The sequence below is a fragment of the Ochotona princeps genome, chromosome 27 (assembly GCF_030435755.1).
Source record: "Ochotona princeps isolate mOchPri1 chromosome 27, mOchPri1.hap1, whole genome shotgun sequence".
NCBI classification, from domain to species: Eukaryota; Metazoa; Chordata; class Mammalia; order Lagomorpha; family Ochotonidae; genus Ochotona; species Ochotona princeps.
The window spans coordinates 8,030,661-8,053,955 of record NC_080858.1 but is presented as its reverse complement, the minus strand read 5'-3'; the positions used below and the strand labels follow the sequence as shown (position 1 = coordinate 8,053,955).

At 41.9% G+C, this 23,295-nt stretch overlaps 1 protein-coding gene across 1 annotated transcript in view; it reads right to left on the bottom strand.

The window, feature by feature from the left end:
• Positions 1-23,295, bottom strand: part of ITPR2 (inositol 1,4,5-trisphosphate receptor type 2) — a 418,343-nt gene that overhangs the window by 231,056 nt on the left and 163,992 nt on the right. Inside the window, exons 27-30 of the mRNA XM_058655945.1 lie at positions 6,277-6,366; positions 5,758-5,883; positions 2,652-2,774; positions 1,820-2,020 (exon numbers count right to left, since the gene is read on the bottom strand). Coding sequence (XP_058511928.1) covers positions 1,820-2,020; positions 2,652-2,774; positions 5,758-5,883; positions 6,277-6,366 — 540 coding nt within the window. The remainder of the gene's footprint in view (positions 1-1,819; positions 2,021-2,651; positions 2,775-5,757; positions 5,884-6,276; positions 6,367-23,295) is intronic.

Below are 23,295 nucleotides of genomic sequence, written 5' to 3'. Positions count from 1 at the left end.
AAAAACAGAACTATGCCAAGGAAGGGTGGTAGAGGCAGTACCATTGTGCGCCAAGTGATCAGTTATGAATGCCATCAAAACCAGTAGCAAAGAGACGAAAAAAGCAGCGGGAGCATGTGGTGAGTGATAAAGAAGACAGAAAATTGGTATGCGCTGAAATTAAATCTGTAACCAAATAAAGGTTTTTCATTGTGTTTCAAATAGAAGACTTCATGGCCATAGCACCAGAAGTTTCCCAAGAATAAGAATAATTTAACTAGAGCAGAATAAATCATCCCTAGCTCTTCAACAGATACCAAGTAAGCAAGCGTGACTTTCTAAACATCTAGAAATTTCCATGTGTTATAGGAAGGGATCAGCAGGAAAAAAAAAAAAAAAAAAAAAACGAGCGAGAGAAGTGAGAAAAAGATAACTTCATAAATGTGAGTAACCAATAGCTGAATTGGAACAGGCCTTTAGGACATAAATTTTCCTTCTTAAGTCATTTCTGTAAATTTTAGCAGAGAACTGGAATAGTTCGGAATCATTTCTTCAAAAAGTATAGTGTATTACTGTCGATCCATGATCAGCACCAACTTTCTCACCCTAATGGGAGGTATTCTGCAGAGGAATGAAGGATACGTAATTTTTTCTCCGTTAAGTTCACAGGGCAACTAATCAGCTGCAAAAGTTTTCTTGAAAAAGGAAATGTATCTGACAAAAACCTCTATTATATATTGGCATAATATATTACAGGCATGTCTTTACAGATTAAACACTTCCTCTGCTGAGTGTAAGAACTACCTTTATCACTACTTACTGTTGGTTTCCCATTTTACCTCCTCTGCTTGGTATAGGATTAGCCCCCACGCCTCTGGACAATGGAGAACTAACGTGGATATAAATGTGGATAACAGGAAGGTATACCACACAAGACCAAAAAAAAAAAAGTTCCTTGACATTTCTACTAATAGTGACTTACACAGAAAATAAAATACTTCAAGATACATTTGATGGAAATATTTCCATGTGGCAGAAGGGTCTCATACTAAATCAACATGGAAGTATCTCTCTCATTTCCAAATTCTAGGGATGTATGAAAGGCCCCAGACTGATACAGTCCACTATGAACTCTCTGGTAGCAGACTTGGGAGTTGCCTTAAGCCACAGAGACCACCAGACCCCACAGAGAGCAGTGATGTAGCCCTGTAGGCACTTGGAGCTGCCAGTTCTCCAACGGAGCCCACAGACTTCCTAGTGAGGTCCTTTCCTGTCACTTAAGTCTCCCCCAGGGTCAGACACCACAAAAGGCAAAAGCAGGACTTCAGCCATGGGTGTTTCTTAAAAATCCCAACCACTCAAAACAACAAGTCCTCTTATAGTGCAATATGTTGTTGACAAGTCATTTTTATTAACCAGCTTTACTCTCATCAGAGCTTTCTGCCAACAGTGACAGACAGCAGCCATCCAATGCTCAAGAAACAGCAAGAAAGGCCTTGGTAAAGCAGAGTTCAGTCATTGTTGTATTACTGAAATCTAGAAATACAGATCTCTGTCACTTCCGCTCCCAATAACTATAAAACCACAAGATTTTATGTGGTTTTTAACAAGCACAAATTTATTATGTATCAAAAAGCAAAACAAACCAGAAAATCATGAAACCAACTTAGTTCATATTTTGCTTTAGAAACATACATTTTTGGTTATGTAGTATTGATTAAAGTCAGTAACTTCCCAGACCTATGTTACTGGAGTTTCTTTTCCCACCTTGGTTGACATAAAGTATGTGTCTGAGCACATTGTTTAGGGGGAACTGATAAAATACAAACCAAGAACATACCTCTGTCATTACCATGTCCTGGCATTTCTTCACGTATTTGCCATCTGCCTTCACAATGGTCTGCAAGAACCTCAAGTACTCCACATGGCGGCCATGTGTCTCGATGCAGTGCACAAAGTGTTGCACAACCCTCTCACTGATCTCATTGCACAGATGGTAATTGTTCATGAAGATGTGCCGCATGGTTTCTGCTTCAAGGAGCTAAATGGAGGAGTATGCCCTTAGAACAATCACAAGAACAATTTCCCATTCGACAGTACTCAGCCTAATCTCCCCGCCTGTGATTGGTTTCATATTTTATACAAAGTCATAGCAAATTTTCGGCCCACGTCTCCCATAACATGCAATGAGATCATTCAGCATTTAAAGAAAACTGAAATTACAAAGGACTCTGGTTGAAGAAAAGAGCTTGTTACCATGCAGCATGAAGTGCTGGCAAAAGTCTTCTTGAAATTAATTTATTATTCAAAGTTAGCTCTTCTTGAAGAGCTGAGTAAGCATTTATGACAGGCTGCAGTTAACTCCACCGTTGAGTTTTCCATATGCATTTTACTCACACTATTTTGTAGCCAGTTCTTAGTTCTGTCACATCTTTTTACTAACACTCAACTGCATACATAAAAGTGCAAGTATAGGCATATAGAAATCAGATAATTTTTTTAAATGTCCTTAAGTTTCCTTATTAGAAATGAAAGAGACTCATGGTCAGGGAGAGAATTATGAGAAAAAGAAATGAGATGCCAAAAATTAATAAAGTTCTATTCATTAATGCTGCTAAAATCACCTAGATGTACATGTTACACTGAATATTAGGGAGCACTTAAATACATACCCCAGGAGTTAAAAACAGATTCAGATGTTTATGAAGAAGAACTTGATTCTGTGGATTTCCTCGGCAGAAATTCTGCAAGAAGGTGTGGGCCAGATTCATGACTTCGTTCATCTTCTCGTCAGACTGTAAGAAAAGCAGCAGCCCGTCATACGGTGAAACACACAGGCAGCAGTACACGCCTTGGAAAGCAGGCCCCTTACCCCACCTGGCCTTCCTCTGTGCCCTTTGTGAGTATGTGGTTCCTCTCTATGTTCTGGGTCTTTCCCACCCCCTATTTTTCTGCCTCTGTTCTTTCTAAGACCCAAGCCTATCTCCTTCTCAGTCCTTCCCTGCATCTACTCCACGTGTCCTCTGGACTCACTTCTATGTCTTCCTTCTGCCACTCCCCATGGCCTCTCTGTCCCTCTTCCCCACTCCACGCCTCCGCACTGCTTCTCCCCCCTCTCTGCTGGGCCCTTCAGTCTCCCCGCTTCTTCTCTCTCTCCCAGCATCTGTCTGCTGCTTTGACTTTTTCTTTCTTTTCCTTTCCCAGTTCTACCCTCTTCTTCTCACACCTTTTCATTCCCATGTTCCGCTACTATCTCTCCTACTCTCTGCTCTCCTGTCTCCCCTGTCCCGATGCAACCCTCCCATCCCCTGCACCCATCTTCCTGTCCGCTTCGTTCCCCTCCCTCTGTGAACTGCCCAGTGTACACAGATTTTCTCATTTGGCTTCACCTCGTCTCCCCATTGACTTATTCTCTCAATTCCACTTCTTTCCTTTCCACTTCCTGTTTTCTCCCTACTCTTTCCCAATTTTTCTTTATACTCATTGATTTGAAAGACACAGAGTGAGCCAAACAGAGAGAGCCCATCCACCTCACGGTTTCCCCCTCCACAGCTGGGGCTGGGCCAGCCTGCAGCAGGAGGCAGGAATTCAACCCAGAGCTCCCACATCAGCCATCCCCTGCTGCCTCCCAGGGGCCACATCAGCACGAAACAAACTGAATCCTCACAAGTTCTCTTCATAAAGGTAGTCTTCTGACAAGACCAGTATAGCCACCCAATATTTTCTGTATGGTGGATCCTCCCATTTGTCATACACCATTGTTAAGAGATTTTAAAGGGATTCTTATTTTAAGCAATGGTTTATGTTAAACTAATGTAATGTTTGTAATTTTTTTTCTCCAAGTCTAAGAATTTATGTCATCTACATCTAAAAAGGCAGCCTAGTGCCAGATTTCCCTTAGATTTGTATTTGAAATAAGGTCAAGTGGATCAGACTAAAAACTAGGAAATCTTTATTTCAAAATCCCCCATTACTGTGTTTGTGTAATGCAGGGATACTTAAAAAATTATATCATAGATTTGAATCCCAAAATCACAGAACTCCCACTCAAAGGCTGGGCAGTTCAGAACATGTTCTATCTTACTGTGTTTTTCTTTGAAGCTCCTATCTGCTTTTTCCCTTCTAAAACAAAAGCAAACCTACGACTACAAGCAGTAGCACAATAATCAATGATAATAAATACTGAGAGTTAAGTGTCTTTTCTTGCTTTTCAGTAATTCTTTCATCACATCCACTTTGAATTATGCCACCTTAGGAATGATGTCACTGATAAGTTTACAAATTAAAATGTAATAAAGGGCCCGGCGCGATAGCATAGCAGTTAAGGTCCTTGCCTTGAACACACCAGGATCCCATGTGGGCACTGGTTCTAATCTCAGCAGCTCCACTTCCCATTTAGCTCCCTGCTTATGGCCTGGGAAAGCAGTCGAGGACAGCCCAAGGCCTTGGGACCCTGCACCCGTGTGGGAGACCTGGAAAAAATTTCCTGGCTCCTGGCTCCGGATCAACACATCACCGGCTGTTGCGGCCACTTGGGGAGTGAATTATCGGGCGGAGGATCTTCCTCTCTGTAAATCTGTCTTTCCAATAAAATAAATAAATCTCTAAAAAAAAAAAAAAAACCGTAATGAAACAGGGAAGGTAGTGGCTAGGCAACCCAGGACAATTCCCCACGGGAAGAACATATATATTTGTGGACATGAACACAAAGCCCAACAATGTGTGGGGGGTGCCTAAGAGAATGGAAGAAGGCATATGCTCTCAAAAATCAGAGATGGAAAATCAGTTACAAACATGATATGAAAGAGTAAGGAACTATATTAAAAAGGCAGGTCTCCCACCATCAGAAATCAGAGATTCAAATGAAAAAGGAAAAAAAACATTTAAATGAATCTCTGCAGTTCAGATTAGTAATATGTGACGTGAGGGTGGCACTGTGCATGCATCTGTACACAGACACATGCCTACCCCTGGAGCTGGTGGTTGGAAGGCACTGGCAGGGCACCTTCTCATAACCAGAGCACACTGTGTTCTCAGAACTTGGCTGCTAAGTGCCATTCGTCATCAAAAAGAACACAGGCATCCTGAAGACAGAGCTGGTACCAGGGTTGCAGCCACAAGAAAAGCAGAAAAGCCTGGAATGCCGCACTGTGCCAGAGATCAGGGCAGGACTCAGAGGATGCCAGGGCAATGTTTCAGTCCAGAGCCTCACTGGAAGGGGCTCCACTGGCCATATGTGGGCTAATCTGACAGTCACAGGAAATCATTGCAGAGACTTGCTGTAACTTGCTGACTGAAACAAGCATACTGAACAAAACAATTGGATGGATGGACATTTGAGGAAGAAATGGGTCATAGAAACTCACTGTATCATGAAGAATTCTGGCAGCCAGCACCTTAATCAAGGGGTCCAAGGGACTGCTATGGAGGAGAGGACAATCAAAAGTACGAGCATCCTACAAGGACGCCATCGTGTCCCAGAACAGACATGGCACCGAGCAGCACCGGGTCTGCAGTGGACCCTGGCTCCCACAGGACATAGCTGCCATGATGCAGGAAACCGGGAAGGCATGTGGGACCAGCACACCTCTTCTGTGTGGGTTTGTAAAAGTATGTTCGTACTTGTAGGAAATCAACACTAACTTCAGTTCAGGGCTAATGGAGTGTGCCAAGGAGGCCTTATGCTCAAGTAAAAAAAAAAAAAAAAAAATCTTTGCGCCTTTGTTATATAATCGCACCAAAACAAAGCATTCAAGAAAAGGGGCAGTCAGGACGCACCTTTTCATAGGGTATCTGCAGAAGATCCAGCACCACCGAGTGAGCCCCCATGTTCTTCAGTAAGCGCTGATGCTGGTTCCGACACTTCTTATTCTGCACACAGAGCTTACTTAGCCTAATCAGAATCTTTAGAAAGAAGAAAGACATTAAATGTAACAAGTGACAACATTAAATATAGAGAAAAAATTATTTGTTGTACCAGTCTATACAAATCCATGCTGTTGAGAAATACTGGATTTCCTACCTACTACTATCTTAATTCTTCCTTTAGTCGAGGGCTATGCTTGCGATTATTAAGTCATCAAAAGAGTATGTTACTGTGCAACTCCAAAGAAAAACAAAAGGACAGAGAATCAAGGGTGGGAACAAAGGAGGGAGGTAAGGAGAAGAAGGTTGGGTGGAAGTATCATTATCCTCTTAAAACTGAATATATGAAATACATAAATAAATTTTATAAGAAGAAAAAAGAAAAGCAAAAGTTATGAAATAATAAATTAAATACATTTGGTTTTCACTGACCTCCTTAACAACCCGGTAGTTGTTGCACTTATTGCTGTCAATCTGAGGTTTCTTTGTTCCGTCCTGCACAGGGCTTAAGATGTTGGACTCCTAAAATGAATAAAAGCCAATTTTATGTCATAGGTACTTCTGCAGTAAGCTTTATTTTGTAACACCTAATAGGATCCATAGTCCTTCGTAATAAATCCATTATTCAATCTAATTGTTTTGTTTGTCGCTACTTAGGGCCAATTAGCATGTACAGAGCCAAGAAAATGAAGGGAAAAAGAAAAAAACTTTGACATTTTCATTTTTTTAAAAAATTTATTTTATTTTTATTGCAAAGTCAGAGATATACAGAGAGGAGGATCCTCCGCCCGATAATTCACTCCCCAAGTGGCCACAATGGCCAGTGCTACGCTGATCTGAAGCCAGGAGCCAGGAACTTCTTTCCAGGTCTCCCACGCGGGTGCAGGAACCCAAGGCTTTGGGCCGTCCTCGACTGCCTTCCCAGGCCACAAGCAGGGAGCTGGATGGGAAGTGGAGCTGCCAGGAATAGAATCCAGTGCCTATATGGGATCCTGGCGTGTTCAAGGCAAGGACTTTAGCCACTAGGCCACTGCGCCAGGCCCTACTTTAACATTTTCAATGACAAAATTATAAGTTTGTTAAAACTTGCACCCACCAACAATACTCAACTGTCACAACCTTCATCTGTAGATCACAATCAAAAGCTAACACATTATTAAAATATCAGATGCTGCAGCCACAATATGAAGCCTCCAATTACCAACATTTTCAATTAGAACATTTATTAAGGCTTAATAAATATCTGGTACTAGACCATGGTGAGTGGGTCTAAAAGAAATGGAAGACGTGGTCCCTCTCATTAAGAGCATTACAATCTACTTGGAAAATTAAGGAAGGAAACAGATAAAAATGAAGATTGGAACTGAGCGGAGTTCAATTCCCAGAGTGAGAACAGCTACAGCTTTACACAGTTTCCACATGGTCCCTACCAACCATGTAAGAGACCCACACTTAGTGCCTGACTCCTCCTCCACTCAGTGTGGCTCAACCCTGGCTGCTGTAGGCATCTGGAGAGTGAATTCCCACTGCCTGCCTTCCTGCCTCCCTCTCTGTCTCTATGTCTCTAATAAAATTTAAAACAGAAAATAAACAAACAAGAGCAGCATTCAGAAAGCAGTGCAAAGTTGCATGCCTCCAGACTGCGCAGTGGCATAGCAAGGGGCCTGAGAGTTTCCTGATTTATGATAGCTGTAAGATTGAACTTGCGATGAACATCAAGTTCAGCTTGGGTCAACAACATTCTACTGACTATATGACTAATGTGGGCTCTCATTGTCAAAGGGGATCCTAGTCCAGGCTCAAAAAAATTCACAAAGATACATGAGGCCAATCAACATAATATTCACTGGTCCCAAGCTGTTTTTCCAGTTCAAGTCACAAAATCAACGCAAAGAAAAAAAGACTGATAACTTGCAGAACAGTTCTGATGAAAGATGTCAGGCCACACAGCACCTTGGTCAATTTGGAGCCAGCTCCACGTCCTTGTTTTACTTCTTTCCCATCAGCTGCTGTCCACTGTCTGAACTCTACCTCAGCAGGTGCAAAGTCTCCTCCTTGACACTCTCTCTTTTCCCCTGAAGTTTCCAGTATCATCCACAAACTGCCCCCCAGGTCTGAGAACAAAACCTCTGATGCATGGACTTTGTCACTCCTACCTCCCCTGCCTCCTCTCTTTTTTTTTTTTCACTCTGATTTCTTCTATACAAGTTGTTTCCACTTTCTACCAACTCTCTTTGTTCCCTTTATAAATGTGGAAGGTTGAGACTATGCCAGCACTGCCTTTCCTGGGAAATCCTCTTGGCATTTCATATTATTGCTCCCACTGATGGATGACCTCAAAAAAAGAATCCACACCACAGTCTACTGAAGGTGCTCATGTGCCAACAAATCACCACAACACAAAATGACTTTGTGGTTCACCACTTTTCAACTAAACCACTTTCTACAGTTGTATGCTGACATGGCACTCTTCAAGGTGAGCTCTTCCCTTTCAGCTCTCCCAGGTCTCATTCAACAGAACTGTAAGTGTTAAAAGTACTAGATACCCACATCAAGCACCTTCCCACAATACAACCTGGGTGGGTTTCAGGGCTGCTGCAGCACGCACCGATTATACTGAATACTAGGAGGGAAAGGAAAGCCATTCAGCTTCCACTCCAGAGAACAATGAGGAGAAGAATCCTCCAAAGTTACAGAAGAAAATACTAACCCCGACTGCAAGGGAAGCCAGTGGAGACGAGGGAAGGCAGTGAGGTCCATGGAAGCCACGGAGACAGAAGGAGATAGAAGACCTGAGGATGAGACGAGCCAGGTTGCTCTTCGGGAGCAAAACCAAGTTATTGATGAGAAAGAGAAATCACAAAAACTGGAGGTATAATTAAGTTTCCTTTTTCTGATCACAAAAGTGAAGGTTGAATTTCTGAGAGACCATTTTACATTTTATGGGAGAGGAGAAATATCAAAGTGAAGCAAGCGTGTACCACAAACCAGGCTTAAGCTATTATACTCAATCTTAAGATTGACACAGTCCCTTCAGCAGAAAGACCTTTCCGATGTGAGCCAGCTTTAAAGGAAGCAGTGAAAAACACAGACGCGGGGAAACCTGTTTTTTCTAACAACAACCAGAAGGAGAAGCCACTATCTTGTTTTAGGAAAAGTAATCTAGAGCTAAATGTGTGACATTACAAAAAAGGTAGGCTTTTCAGTTCAACCCCACAAGACAGAAAGGTAAATGCTATAAATAGGAATTACAGAGAACAATGAGTTTAACTTAAAAATGCCAGCAGTCAAAAGGAGGCAACTCCAGCAAATTCAGTTAAAAAAAAGCTGAATTCCAGAAAGTGAATCAATGGGATTAGATTTAGTAAAAGTATTAATCCACAGGACTTCTGGATGATTCCAAAGTATTGACCAAGGGGACTGAAGTAGCACGTAAGCCACTGTATTTGTTATACCCTTTTTTGAAATAGTGCAAAAGGTAGAAACAGGACTTACACAGAGATCCAGAACTGAGCAAGACCTTTGGAAGGGACGGCTCAAATAAGAACAACGACATGTTTATACTGTAATTGCTTCCTATCATTTGAACAGCCCAACTTTATTTCCCCTAATGGACAACGAGAAGCAGCTTAGTTAAGTGGTATTACAAAGAGAACTACATTTTTAATCACACAGTACACACCATAACACAAAACAGCAGCAAGTTAGAAACAAGATACCAGAGTCTAGAAATTAGGTGAGCAGAGGCGGCTAGGTAGACCTACAAAGAGTAAATACAGGTCTAAATATAGCTATCTTCCACCCCTCCACCCCCAACTTGCTTTCTTTTGCTTTATGGCAAACAAGGACACTCTTTCATACCCATATCAAAAATTATGCAAGAAAATAATATCATCATCGAAGTTACATGGAAAATAAATATTGGCACCAATTACTGAAGACCCAGCTCTTTAAGCAAGGACAACTGTGCTTTAAAAATAGAACTTTCCAAATCCTAGCATGTAGAGTTGCCTGCATCTGCAGCTGCATGACTAAAATAGCTTAGTGCATGCCTTCTCCGTAGTATCACCACCAGCCGGAGTCCACCCAAGTCCTTCCTCAGCAAGTCTGGCCAGCCAGCCAGCACAGCGTCGCTCACCATCTGTGCCCTTGACCCAACTCCTCAACCCCACTGGGGGTGGCAGGCACCAACTCTCTAATTTCGGGGGTTACATGTCTTCCTCCTCTCTTCCTCCCAAACACCAGACAAGCCATCTAAGGAAAGCTACTTGGGACAGCAGTTAAAATATTTTGGAACATCTGCATCACATATTGTTGTCTCTGGGTTCGAGTTCCAGCTCAGTCCACATTTCCAGCTCCCTTCTAATGTGCACTCTAGAAGGTAGCATGTGATGGCTTAAGAATTTGAGTTCCTGCCACCCACTTGGGAAACCTGGGTTGTGTTCCTACATCCTGGTTTGGGCCTGGTCCATCTCTGACTATTATGAGTATTCGAAAAGTAAAGCAGTGGAGAGCAGATATTCTCATCCAATCATACTCATATACTTATTCTCTCTCTTTCTCTCTCTCTTCTCTCTCTCCCCTTCCCCTTTCTCACTATGTCTCCCTGTGCTTTTTAAATAGATGGGAGCAGGGGAACAAATGAAAAATTGAGTGGCATAATAACTACTTACAACCAAAAGGAAAATCCTAAGTTCATAGCAAAACAATGTTAATTTCTTAAAAAGGCTATAATAAGGGAAAATATTCTTACAGTGGAAGTAATCCAAATCTGAAATTCAGAAAGCAGAACATTAGATTTAAGAATATGTACTACTGGCCCCCAAGCTGTAGCTCAGCAGGTTAGGCTACTATCTGGACACAAGCATGTCTTAATAGTGTCAGTTTGAGTCCCAGCTGCTCCACTTCCAATTCAGCTCTCTGGAATGCACCAGAACATGGCCTTAAGACTTGGTCCCCTACCACCCAAGTGGGAGACCCTGCTGGAATTCCAGGTTCCTGACTCTGGCCTGGCCCAGCCCCAATTGTTGCAATCGTTCCAGAAGTGAATCAGTGGAAAGAGGATTTCTCTATATAGATTTTCTGCTTGCTGTAATTCTGCCTTTCAAATAAATACTTGTTTAAAGTAATTTTCAGGCCCAGGGTGACAGAGTAGCATCTGAAGTCCTTGCCTTGCACACGCAAGGATCCCAGATGGGCACTGGTTCTAATGCCAGCAGCCCTGCTTCCCATCCAGCTCTCTGCTTGTGGCCTGGGAAAGCAGTCAAGGACGGCCCAAAGCCTTGGGACTCTGCATCCATGTGGGAGACCTGGAAGAAGCTATGGGCTTCTGGCTTTGGATTGGCTCAGCTCCAGCTGTCGCGGCCACTTGAGGAGGGAACCATTGGACAGAAGGTCTTCCTCTCTGTCTCTCCTCCTCCTCCTCTTTGCATATCTGGTTTTCCAATAAAAATAAATAAAACTTTTTTAAAAAAATGATTTTTAATACAAGCAAACAGATTGAGAATGTATACAATAGGCAAAACCCAAAATTAGGTGCCAAGTATATTACATGGAATGGCTCACTGCCTGCAATAATTACCTTCAGCAGGCTTGGCTCAAACATATGTGCAGGGACATGTCACACAACAGAAACAAATCAGTTATATACCAGGTCTAGGGCAAGCACAAAGAAAGAAAACAGATACCATGAAAGGAAATTACATCCAAAATGAATATCATGGAATGAATAATATTGGAATATTCATTTGAAATGAATAAATGACTATTATTGTGGCATCCCTCACGGAAGGGCCAAACAGCAAGATCCTGTCTCAAACAGAGGCTGTCTCTGTAGCTCCAAACAGTATGGATTAGACTTTCTGCCAGCAGCTGTTTTCCAAGTATTACTGAGCAAACAAGAGGGAGTTAGGGTTCTTTCCCACAGCGCAGAACCCAGGGCCAGCCCCTGGGCAAGCACAATTTGCATTCCAGATGGAATGGGGAAGGCCTCTTTGCTCACTTCATTAGAGATGACCAGACGCAGCAAGCAAAGGACAGGATAGTTACTAGGGCAGAAGGTGAAGACAATAGAAACACCATTAGGTGGGAAGAGGGAAAGCCAAAAGAAGAGGGAAAACACTGGGAGGCAAAGGACTAATTCATAAATAGCTCAGCACAGTAACTAATACACAGTATTTAATCAATTAAGACAGAGTTGCAAATCAATATCCAAAAACACCTATTAGAACATCCATGTTAATAAAGATGGTTTAAAAAAAAAAAAAAAACCTCAGCAATGGATGCTAACATTCTCAGTGAAGTATGAACTCTCCCATGAAGTCACAGGCAGGCAGCAGCTCTTAGCACGGGTGGCCACAGTCCCTGCTGGAGGGAGGAAGAATGACAAGCAGAAGGAGACAGGTCTGGGCTTCTCATATTCCTGTCCTCTTGTCCCACAGAACAGGGTCAGGGCCATTAAATGTCCATAGTTTCTGCTTCCTCTTGAGAGAAAGAGAAATATCTCCCATCCCCAGGGTCACTCCCCAAATGGCTGCAATGGCCAGGTCTGACACAAGTCAAAGCCAGGAACCAGGAACCTAGAACTCCAGTCAGGTCTCCCAGGTGGGTGACAGGAGATCAAGCACTTGGGCCATCTTCCACTGCTTCCCAGGCATAATGGCAAGAATCTGGATCAAAAGTAGACCAGCCAGGACTCAAACTGGCTCTCAAATGAGACTCTGGCATCGTAGACAAAAGTTTATGACTTCCAAAGCCAACCCCTATAAGTTACTTCATATAGTGCAGGATTGAGGGAGACCTGCTCATGAAAGGTGTACACCACCAGTGCCAATATCAGGCAATACACACTGATTGTTGGAATTCTGTATGAACCTCCACAATGGACCTCTTGTAGGCACACAGAAACCCCAAAAGCCAGCAAAGCCCAGCAGGTGGTCAACCACAGGAAGATAGGGACTCACCTCCACATTCACTATTACAGTTCCAGCAGGTTCAGTGGTCAGGGAACTCTCAGGGGCAAAGTTTATCTCGGCCACTTTCACTGGCCAGTAAAAGGACAACAAATGAAGCAAAAGCAGGTGGATCTGAATCAGAGCAAGAATCAATTAGAAACACTGAAAAGGGAAAATCCAACCCTTGAAGTTAAAACAAGATAAACGGTTTAAAGATCAGACATCGGTTCTGCAAGAGTGAATGTCAGTGTTCCCATAAAGGTTGGCAACCACCTGCAGGCAGGCAGATGGAAATGGAGACATCATGGGCAGATATGTAAACACAGAAGCCAAGTGACTTAGAGGAAAAGGGACCTCCACCAAGACACAGAGTAAGAGCAAGGAAGTCTCTGAACAGCTCCGGGATGCCCACAGGACCTGCTTCTCTGCCCTTAGGTACAGCGCAGGGACACAAAGGATAACCATGACTTAATCCACTGGTAAAAGTCCATGGATATTTGAATGCAGTAAATGGGTAACTGCCCCGTGATTCTGTCAACACATTACAAGCCTGGAAGCTTATAAAGATGCTGGTGCTGTCTTTCAATGCCCTGGGAGGCAGGTTTGACAAGGGTAGGCAATACCACACCTAAGAGATCGGAAATCTCCTAGGACCAAAGATGGAATGGGCTTACCACATGACCAAATCCATCCCTTACCCTTATTTTAAGGAGATCAACCACAGGAATGGGATGTTGATGGGTCACAGGCTCAGATTCGTTGGTGTTGGCAGACAAACTAACACAGAACATACAGAGAACTCAGCACAGAAGGAGGAAAAGAAAACTTTTATGTTGCTGGAGACACTTTTCATTACCAAATGAAATGAAGGAGCAAATTTACATTATCTGGCTTCTGTTATCCAAGCAGGCATGAAGCTAGACCATTATGAGCTGTTTTAAAACAAAGCCACAAGTCCTGTGTTTAGAGTCTTTGTAAGACTTCCTAAACAACAAAGGATTATTATCTGCATTTGCTTGCTGGAGTGCACACTGCCTGCTACTGGCTGTTCCCATTGATGTTCTCATATATTTCACCCTGTTTACAATGCATTGCCATTACCTCTGGCTATGGGGTTCATCACACAAAATAGATTATTCAGGAGTAGTATGAGATGGTGGCTCTGTCATGTCATTTTTTCCCCATAATTAATCCCCTGCGAAGGCACCATCCTCCTGGTTCCCAGTCTTTCTGCCACTGCCCATGCTCCTGCCTGCCTAACTTTGCACCTGTGATTCTGTGAGAGTCCCTTCACTGGGCCTCCATCTGAGTCTCTTGTGCTGAACCATCACATCCTGTCAGACCACACGTTCCAAGACTCTACCTTTGCCTCTCTGCCTAAGCGCCTTCAAAGGCTCCCGCTTCTCAGCCATTTAAACACATTTCATGGAGTCTTGTGGAACTTTGCTTCTCTCGTTTAACATTCTCGAGTACATCAACTATCTCTCCTAATCTCAAAACAGGCTCGTGCTGTGGATGCAAACGGTGGGTGCTATGGGGAAAGCCCACACTGACTTCTTTCCTGCACTACACCATTCAGGATTTAAGCAGCTATACTGTCAGGCCATTTTTACTGACATTCATTCTGCAGGTTCATTCTCTGAGGGTAAGAGCTCTCTTTAATAGCTAGAATTCTATCTAACATCACATGTAAACTTCTAAGAAAAGCGACGAGGAAATCAGGCATGTGCAAAAACAAGGGAGCACGCCAGTGAACTTGAAGCCAAATGTTTGCAAGAAGGAGTGGACTCTGGAGAATGTGACAGTTCATCAAACAGAGGAGGCGCAGAAGTGGCACTCACAGCCTCAAAGCCAGCAGGCAGGAACTCAAGTTAGGGGGACAGACTGATGGGCCAGATACAACACAATCAACTAGAATACACAAAACTCCTATGACACCTTATCAAAAAGCCACAGATTAGCTGTTTCAAGCACCATTTTTTTTTTAGAAGGGAGGCCAAGAAAACACAAAATCGCATGCCAGTTTCATAGTGATAACCAAGTGCTGGGCTCACTGCTTTCCTTGAGGGCTTAGGGCCCTATCTGACAACCTGGAGTCTGAGCTCCACTGAGTTACATGTGCATACGCATACACACATACACACAGGAATAAGGACAGAAAGTATAAGAAGAAAAGTCTAGCAGGAGGTCCTGGCAAACCACCAGGCACTCTTGAAGCAGATACCACAGAGAAAAACCTATCAAAGATAGAGCTCCTGGAAGACCAAAGGGTATCAGTTTGGGCTTGATCCTGCTGAAAACTATACAGGTGAGAGAACATTTTCAAAGCTCCAATATGCAAAAAATAAGCCTTACTTTCTCTACAGACATGGAGAAAGAATCTCTCTCCCTCTCCCCATTTAAGTTGTGTTTAATACAAAACATAGCATCCCAAAGTATCTCAGAAAAGCAAATTAATTCGTGCACAGACCTCAGAGAAATTTTACACATAAAGTTCTAAAGCTTGTGAACTCACAACACTAACTCATTCACACCTAGGATCTAAGCACATCCCAAAGAATTCTGCAAAAAAAAGCTAACATTTGGCCAAGTGGTTGGGTTCACCTCCTGGGCCAGCCCTAGTCCATATGCATCTGCATAAATCGAGTCCCAGCTCTTTAGACTGGCATCGTGGCACAACAGGCTGAGCCCTCATCTACAATGCCTGCCTGGGAAGGAAGCACAAGACTGCACAAGTAAACAGGTTTCTACGATCCATGTGGAAGACCAAGACAAACTTCCTGGCTTCTGCTTTCAATCTAACCCAGAATAGGGAGTGAATCAGTAGAAGAGAGGTATCTCTGTCATAAAAGGAAAACAAAAATTTTGAAACTTGGAACTGCAAGGCACATTCCTAATATAAAATAACTAGATCCCAGATACAGCTCCATTCTAAGTACGTCCTGGGCTCACAGAAAACAAAGGACAAATCCAAGAAACTCAACTCTCCATGTCTTAAAGAAAACGGGAACTTGAAATCCCACAAGACAACTACAAGCTACAAGGACACAGCATAGGTTTCTCTGGATGCAAATGCCAATTTTAGCTCTGAAATCCAGAGACTACGAAAAGTCAGAGTCAGTGCCAAGTTCAGAAGTTAGACCCAAAACTTCTGTCTTAGGACAGCTACATGTGGGAAAGAAACAGCATGGTCTCAGTCTATCAGCGCCCCCTGGCAGTAAGCTGAAGCAAATACAATTACTCTAGGGTAAAACACCCCCTATTTAACCCTCAGGGACTGAGGTCAACAGACTCCGGCTCAAAACCCACACATAAACTTTATTCCTAAAATCCAAAAACAACTTAAAAAAAACCAAGGTGCTCCTCAATAGTTGAATATGTAAGCTGTAACACATACTTACCATGGACTGTTACTCATCAATAAAAAGAAGTAAGCTACCAAGTTATGAAAGAATCCTGAATACATATTGCTAAGTTGGAAAGGCCAGTCTGAAGAAGCTATATACTGTATGATGTGAATAATATAAGATTTCTAAAAAGATATTTTACAGAGAGATAAAGCAACACCAAACATCAGTGGTTGCAAGGGCTCCAAGGTTCAAGAAAAAAGAAAGCAGTGAATTATGCATAGGCTTCATCCATTTGCCACACAGAACTGGATGCACAAACAGCAGAGTCTGATGTAAACCAAAAACTTTAGGGGGTCAGCGTGATAGCTCATTGGTTAATCCTACCCCTGCAAGCACCCATACGGGTACCATATGCCCTCACTGCTCCACTTCCCAACCAGATCCCTACTAATGGCCTGGGAAAGCAGTAAAGGATGGCCCAAAGCCTTGGGACCCTGCACTCACACAAGGGACCCAAAAGAAGCTCCTGTTTTCAGATAGGCTTGGGTTCAAGTCTTTGCAGTCACTTGGGAAGTGAACCAGTGGATGGAAGATCTTTCTGTCCTTTCTTCTCTTTATAAATCTGCCTTTTCAATAAATTAATCTTTTTTTAAATACAGAGTTTAGTTAATAATAATGGTTTAGTGATGACTGATTATTAACCATGTCTCACACTAACTTTAGATGTCAATAATAGGGAAGATGAGAAGATAGAAGAGATTATATAGTGGAATTCTCTGCCCTTTCCGGGCAATCTTCCTCTAACTGTATAGTCACTTTAAAAATGAAGGCTGTTTTTTAAAAGGGGGGGCAGGGGTATAGGGAGTGATAATGCCTGTGTTGTACAGTGGAGCAGGTGGGTTCAATGCCTAGTTCTGACTCCTGAAATTAGCTTCCTACCAAGGCACCTATGGATCAGGTAGTTGAGTTTCTGCCACTCACTTTGGAGACTTTCACTAACTTTCCAGTCCTGGCCCAGCCAGGAAATAAAGGGTATTTAGGAAGTAAATAAGAACTTATTCACTTGGAATATCTCTCTCTCTCTCTCTCTCTCTCAAGGAAGACAGGCAGGCAGGCAGGAAATGACAAGCTCATCATCAAAGTAAAATTAAAATCATAACGAAAGCAAAGAGTTCAGATCCTGGATGTTTTAAAGGAAGACTACAAAACTCTTATGGAATCACAAAAATGAGACGGCAAAAAATTTTGATTAAAAATGAACTACATTTGGAAAACAAACTGATGAATAAACAAGTAAAATGGCTCAAGACAAAAATTTAGGGCACGCATTGAGGTACATCAGATCAAGGTGCTGCCTAAGACACTGGCATCCCAGCAGCATGCCAGGGAAAGCAGCAGAATGGACCAAATACTTGAACCACTGCACCCCCATGGTAGGCCCAGATGAAATTCCTGGCTCCTAGTGTCAGCCAAGCCCAGCCCCAAATATTGTGGCCATTTGCGGGAGTAAACCAACAGACAGAATATCTCTTTCTCTGTCTCGTATCCCTGTGCCTGTGAAACCATACCAAGAAAAATAAAATTATTTTTAAAATTATATGTATATGTATATATATATATACACACACACACACACACATAAATAATCAGTGAAGTTGCCAATGAGATACACCTTAAAGAGACCAATGAATTAGAAAAAAACTACTTAACAACCAGCACAAAGTATGTCTGTGCTAGAAGATAACACATTCATACTGCACAATAATTTACTGGTAATGTGTACACTAGCAATGTTGGTAAGATACACTTACTGAGGTTTTATAACTAAAGCATGACTATTCAACCAACAGTGGATTTCTCAAGAGCAACCACTGTAGCCAGCAGACATGCAGTAAATATCACCAGAAGTGAGAGAGAGTATTGACAAAAGTTTTTGCACTCTAACAACACGAATGTATACACACCTAACAAAATCATCTCAAAATGTATAAAGAATCATTGGAACTACAGGGGAAAACTGGCAAAGCTATCACCATTGCAGAAACATCAACAATTTTTTCTCATTTGCTGATGCCAAGAAAGCATAAATATTAATAAATGACTTGTGATTATACACCTGATCAATTAGCCACATAAAAAGAATCATTCATTCACAATCATGCTAAGACTATTTGGAGGAGCACGCATTTGTCATAGAACTTTGAGACACACTTCGAATGCCCACATCCCATATTAAAGCCGGTCCAAGTCTAGCTCCATCCTGATGCCAGCTAATACTACTGCACACCCTTTGCAGCAGCTGGGCCTTGAACCACCCTCAAAGGAAGATCCAGACCGAATTCCATGCTCCCAGCTTCAACCTGATCTAGGCTTGGCAACAGCAGGTATTTGGGAAATAAACCAGAAAATGGGAACTGTCTCTGCCTTTCAAACACTTTTTTAAAATTTCGGAATACATGGAAAACTCACAAAACCCAGAATAAGTCTCAATACATTTTGGAGAAAGATATCATCAAAACCAAATTCTTTTGCAACAACTTAACTAAGAATTCAATCAACAAAGTGGTTAAATATTGCCTACCTATTTAGAAATTTAGAAATTTAAAAACTCACTTCCGAAGAATTCTGAGCCAAAGAAAAATAAGGGAAAAATTCTAAAGACCTAATATTGAGCCATAATCAAAATAACATGTCATAAATTGTGGAACAGCATTCCTTATAAAGAAATTACACCATTATTTACATATGAAAGTCAACAGAGAAAGCTGGAGAATAATAGGATAAAATATTACGTAAATACAGAATCTCAACCAAGTCTCTTCAAAAGATGAATAGATCTAGATTCTCCTCAAAAGATGAATAAAGTGAAAGTCTGGCCCTAGTGTGGTAGCCTAGTGTCTAAAGTCCTCACTTTGCATGCACTGGGATCCCATATGAACGCCAGTTCATATCCAAGATGCTCCACTTCCCATCCAGCTCCCTGCTTGTGGCCTGGGGAAGCAGTGGAGGATGGCTCAAAGCCCTGGGACCCTGCACCTGCATGGGTGACCTGGAAGAAGCTCCTGGCTCCTGGCTTCAGATCAGCTCATCTCTGATCAGCTCAGCTCCAGTAGTTGTGCCTACTTAGAGAGTGAACCAGCAGATGGAAGCTCTGTCTCTCGTCTCTGTAAATCCAACTTTCCAATAAAAACAAATAAATCTTTTTTTTAAAAAGTGAAAGTCTACCATCACTGAACTGGAGAGGAAAAAGAGAGACAATAAACATACAATAGTGGAGAAGGGTGTGAAACGACAGACATTAAAATGACAGAAAAAGATGACAAATTTGTGCCAGTAAAATTGAAAACTTAAATGTGCAGTTAGAAAAACATACCACAAATTGTCCCAAAGTAGAAAATCTGAATGAATTCACAACACACACAAGAAAAATCAAAATGATAGTTAAACCTTCCCAATAAATTCAACACAAGGTCTTGGTGCCTCCCCAGGGACTTTCATCCAACATCCATGGAATTGTTCATCTCAGTCTCACAACCAGCAGACAGAAGATCCTGCACCTCTTCTTTCAGGGCTGGCCTGACCATAATATTAACACTTGATGGGAGCAATACAGATAAAATCCTACACAAAGCATGAGTAAACAGAATCTAACAATATAAAAAAAAAATCAAAATATTTTGGTTCTTAGAATCCTTGGCTATTAAAGTAAAAGCTCTAGTTAAGATTTATAAAATTAAGTGAAAAGATTAAACAAATCTCAACAGGTGCACAAATTCATTCAATTTAATCCAAGGACCATCTTTGTTTCTAAAACTCACAAAATAGGAATAAAGAAATTTCCTCCAGAATTAGAAATATGTACCCTCAAAATGTACACAAAACATCAGACTTGGACTCAGCTCTGCGGCATAACAGGCAAAGCCAAAGTCTGAAACATAGGCATCCCTCATGTTTGCCAGTTCATGTCCTAGCTGCTCCCACTCCAATCCAGCTGCCTGCTAACTGCCTGGGAAGAGCAGCAGAAGACGGCCCAAGCACTTGGACCCATGTTGGGGATCCAGAAAAAGCTCCTGGCTCCTGGCTTCAGTCTGGTTCAGTTCTATCTCCCGTGGCCATCAGGAGAATGAACCAAACGACAGAACATTTCTCTTTCTCTCAAATATTTTTTCTAATTAAGTTGAATAGTGAAATACTAAAACCATTCCCTTTAAAATAAAAAATTAGTACACGGATGCCAATTATCACTATTTGTACTTACACTGTACTAGGAAATCCTATAGACATAATAAAGAAAGAAAAAATAAATGAAAAGACTGTTCAAGTTTAAATTTGTATGGAGGTACTTCAAAGCATTCACACACACACACACACACAGAGAATTAAAACAAGCTTATTTTGATGCCAAATGTTTTGAAATCCATACATGGATTTTTTCATGAAGTGCATTTTTCACCAACGTTTTGGAAACATGTCATTATAACATGATTTCCAGAAATTTTTTCAACCTTATTGACTGAGCCCAACTTCCATGTACAAAATTTAACTTTATCTAAACTGGAAGAGAAAGTAAAATGACAGACAAATGTGGGAAAATGTTGAACCTCACAAACACCTAAGAAGAAATAAAATCATCATGAAAATAATATACTTAACACGCCTAATAATCAAAACCAGAAAGCAACAAAACCTGCAGTCCTGAGGATGGTGAACCACAGGAACCCTCATGAACTAACCGACACTCACTCTGGAAGACAACTGCTACTAGCTGATAAAGATGAACACCACGCTCCACTCCTATACATCCTCAAGAATCTCTCGAACACCAGCTAACACATCGTAGTCTTCACAACAGCACTGCTACCAACAGCAACCTTCTTTCTAAACATCAGCCCTGTATAAAACTCAAATGTCTGTGAAAAGCTAACTGAACCTGCACGCACATGCAGCAACATGGACCTGAGAAAGTGAGTTGCAGCTATGCATGAGGATAGATGACAAAAACATTTCCAAAACCGATTAAATGAAGTATTTCTCCTATATTGCTCCTGTTTTAGAAATAGAGATGCGTGTGGGAAGATCGTCATGCTAGGAAATGACTACATAAACTCACGAAAATGGTTTCCTCTGGGATATGGGGAGTAGGCCGTAGGAATGGCTTATAGACAATATTCCAATCCTTAAGCTATACATTAATCTTAGTAGCATCTGCTACCTCATACAGAACTGAGTTTTCCACCACAGAAGTGTGCTTTGTTTCTAGAAGTAGCTCACTTAAGAGAATATAAATATGAACATTGTTATCCCTAGAAGTGTCTTCTCAGTCTAACACTTCAACCCTCTCTATCCACCATGAACTTTACAATGTGCCAAACAATGAGACAAAAGATAACGAACAGGCAGTGGAAGGTAACTCACTTCTCTTGATTCTTGGCTGGCCAATTCTAAAATCCCCTCTGTAACTCAAGTGAGGGATACTAGGTAGGGTGATGTCTTTGATTTCATCTGACATGGTTACCATGGGTTAGAGGCAAGCATGTGACCCGTTCTTGGTCCATGAGACATCAGGCAGAGTTTACTGAAGGATGTGCAGAAAAGGATTCCTTGCTTCTAACAGGAAATCCAGAAAGGCACTGATTTCTAGCTGTGCTGCACAAATATAAAACCTAGGATTCTGCTGCTGGAATGTAATCACGAGAAAGATCATGCTAAGAACTAAATCCATTGGTCCCTGAAGACAACACTGAGGCATGAATTAACGAAAGCCAAAGCTTTATGTTTTTTGAGCTTTGGACAAATAAGGTCATCTTCTGGTTCATATTTTTATGCTGAGGCCTCATTTCCTGAAACACTTACCACACGAACAAGGTTTGCTCATTTATTCCTTCCAGTAATTCTATGGGCTGAATACCATTATTGTGCCCATTTTATAGGTATTTAAAAAAAAACTTAGAGAAGCAAAAATGAATTACTCCAAGTCACACACATACGAAGTGGCAGATCTGGGGGTACAAGATTCTGAAAGAGGGCTGTTAACTACCCACACGTTGTCATCTCTAGCCACACACTATTAACCGACACTTGGCATGCATCTCCATCCCTCAGGTCAGACAGCTGGCTTCCCAAGTGCGCAATGCAATGTAACTGCTGACCCTGGGGAGATCACGCAAGACCTGGAAGCAAGGGAAAGGTGCCTTCCTGGAGCTACAAGGTGCCTAAGAAAAATCCCCGAAGATGGGAGTGTGAGCTCTGCATCCCATCACCTTGGTACTCGCCAGCGGGGGCGTCTGCAGTAGGGGCAGCAGCAGCCAAAGCAAAGCCTTCACCTCCAAGTCATGGCTATGATTGCTTTGTTTTAAAAACAACACTCCAGTGGCAGCCTTCAAACTATACTCTCCCCTGATTTTCCAAAACTGTAATTTGCTGTATTAAATCACTATCTTTTGAAGCATCTAAAATTACAACCACTCACTGCATTGATAAATCATCAGTTCAACAAACAGCAGATGTGTCGAACTCTACTCACCTGAAACCCTTCTTAGCAGAGTGTAAGCCACACCTAATGCAGGTTTATCTTTAGGATACCTCAGTCAAGCCACTTGTTCACTTCCCTTCTTACATACACCAGCTGTCGCTTAAGCTTCTGGAAGGATCCCAGCGATGCACTGTGGGAAGCTCGGGCCCCTGGCTTCCCTTCGTAATGGGAATTAAACTACAGACCCATGACTGAATATTTCACAGAACATCTCACCTATCCTGTCAGGACATGTCTGGGTTTTTGTTTTTTTGCAAAATCTTGCAAAAACAAACATACATTTTTCCAAAAGCACAAAGCCATTTTTTTCAAAGACTAGACTTTTTCGAAAACAGAAGTAAAGATTCTATTCATTTTCTAGAACATGTGTAAAATATGCATTTTCAAAGAAAAGTATTCTCACTTGGGGAAGCACAACGTGTCACTTAACATCAGAAAATGCAGCCTTAAGTCAGGTCCCATGGCAAGAGATGGTGAAAATTCTCTGTTCTAGGCATGTAGGCATTCCATGGATGAAGTAACAGCAGAGTATATTTAGCATGTTGTGAACATGAATATGGCAAACTGGCAGTTTCTGCCAGTTGCTGGCAATAGTTTAGAGTGATGACAAATATTA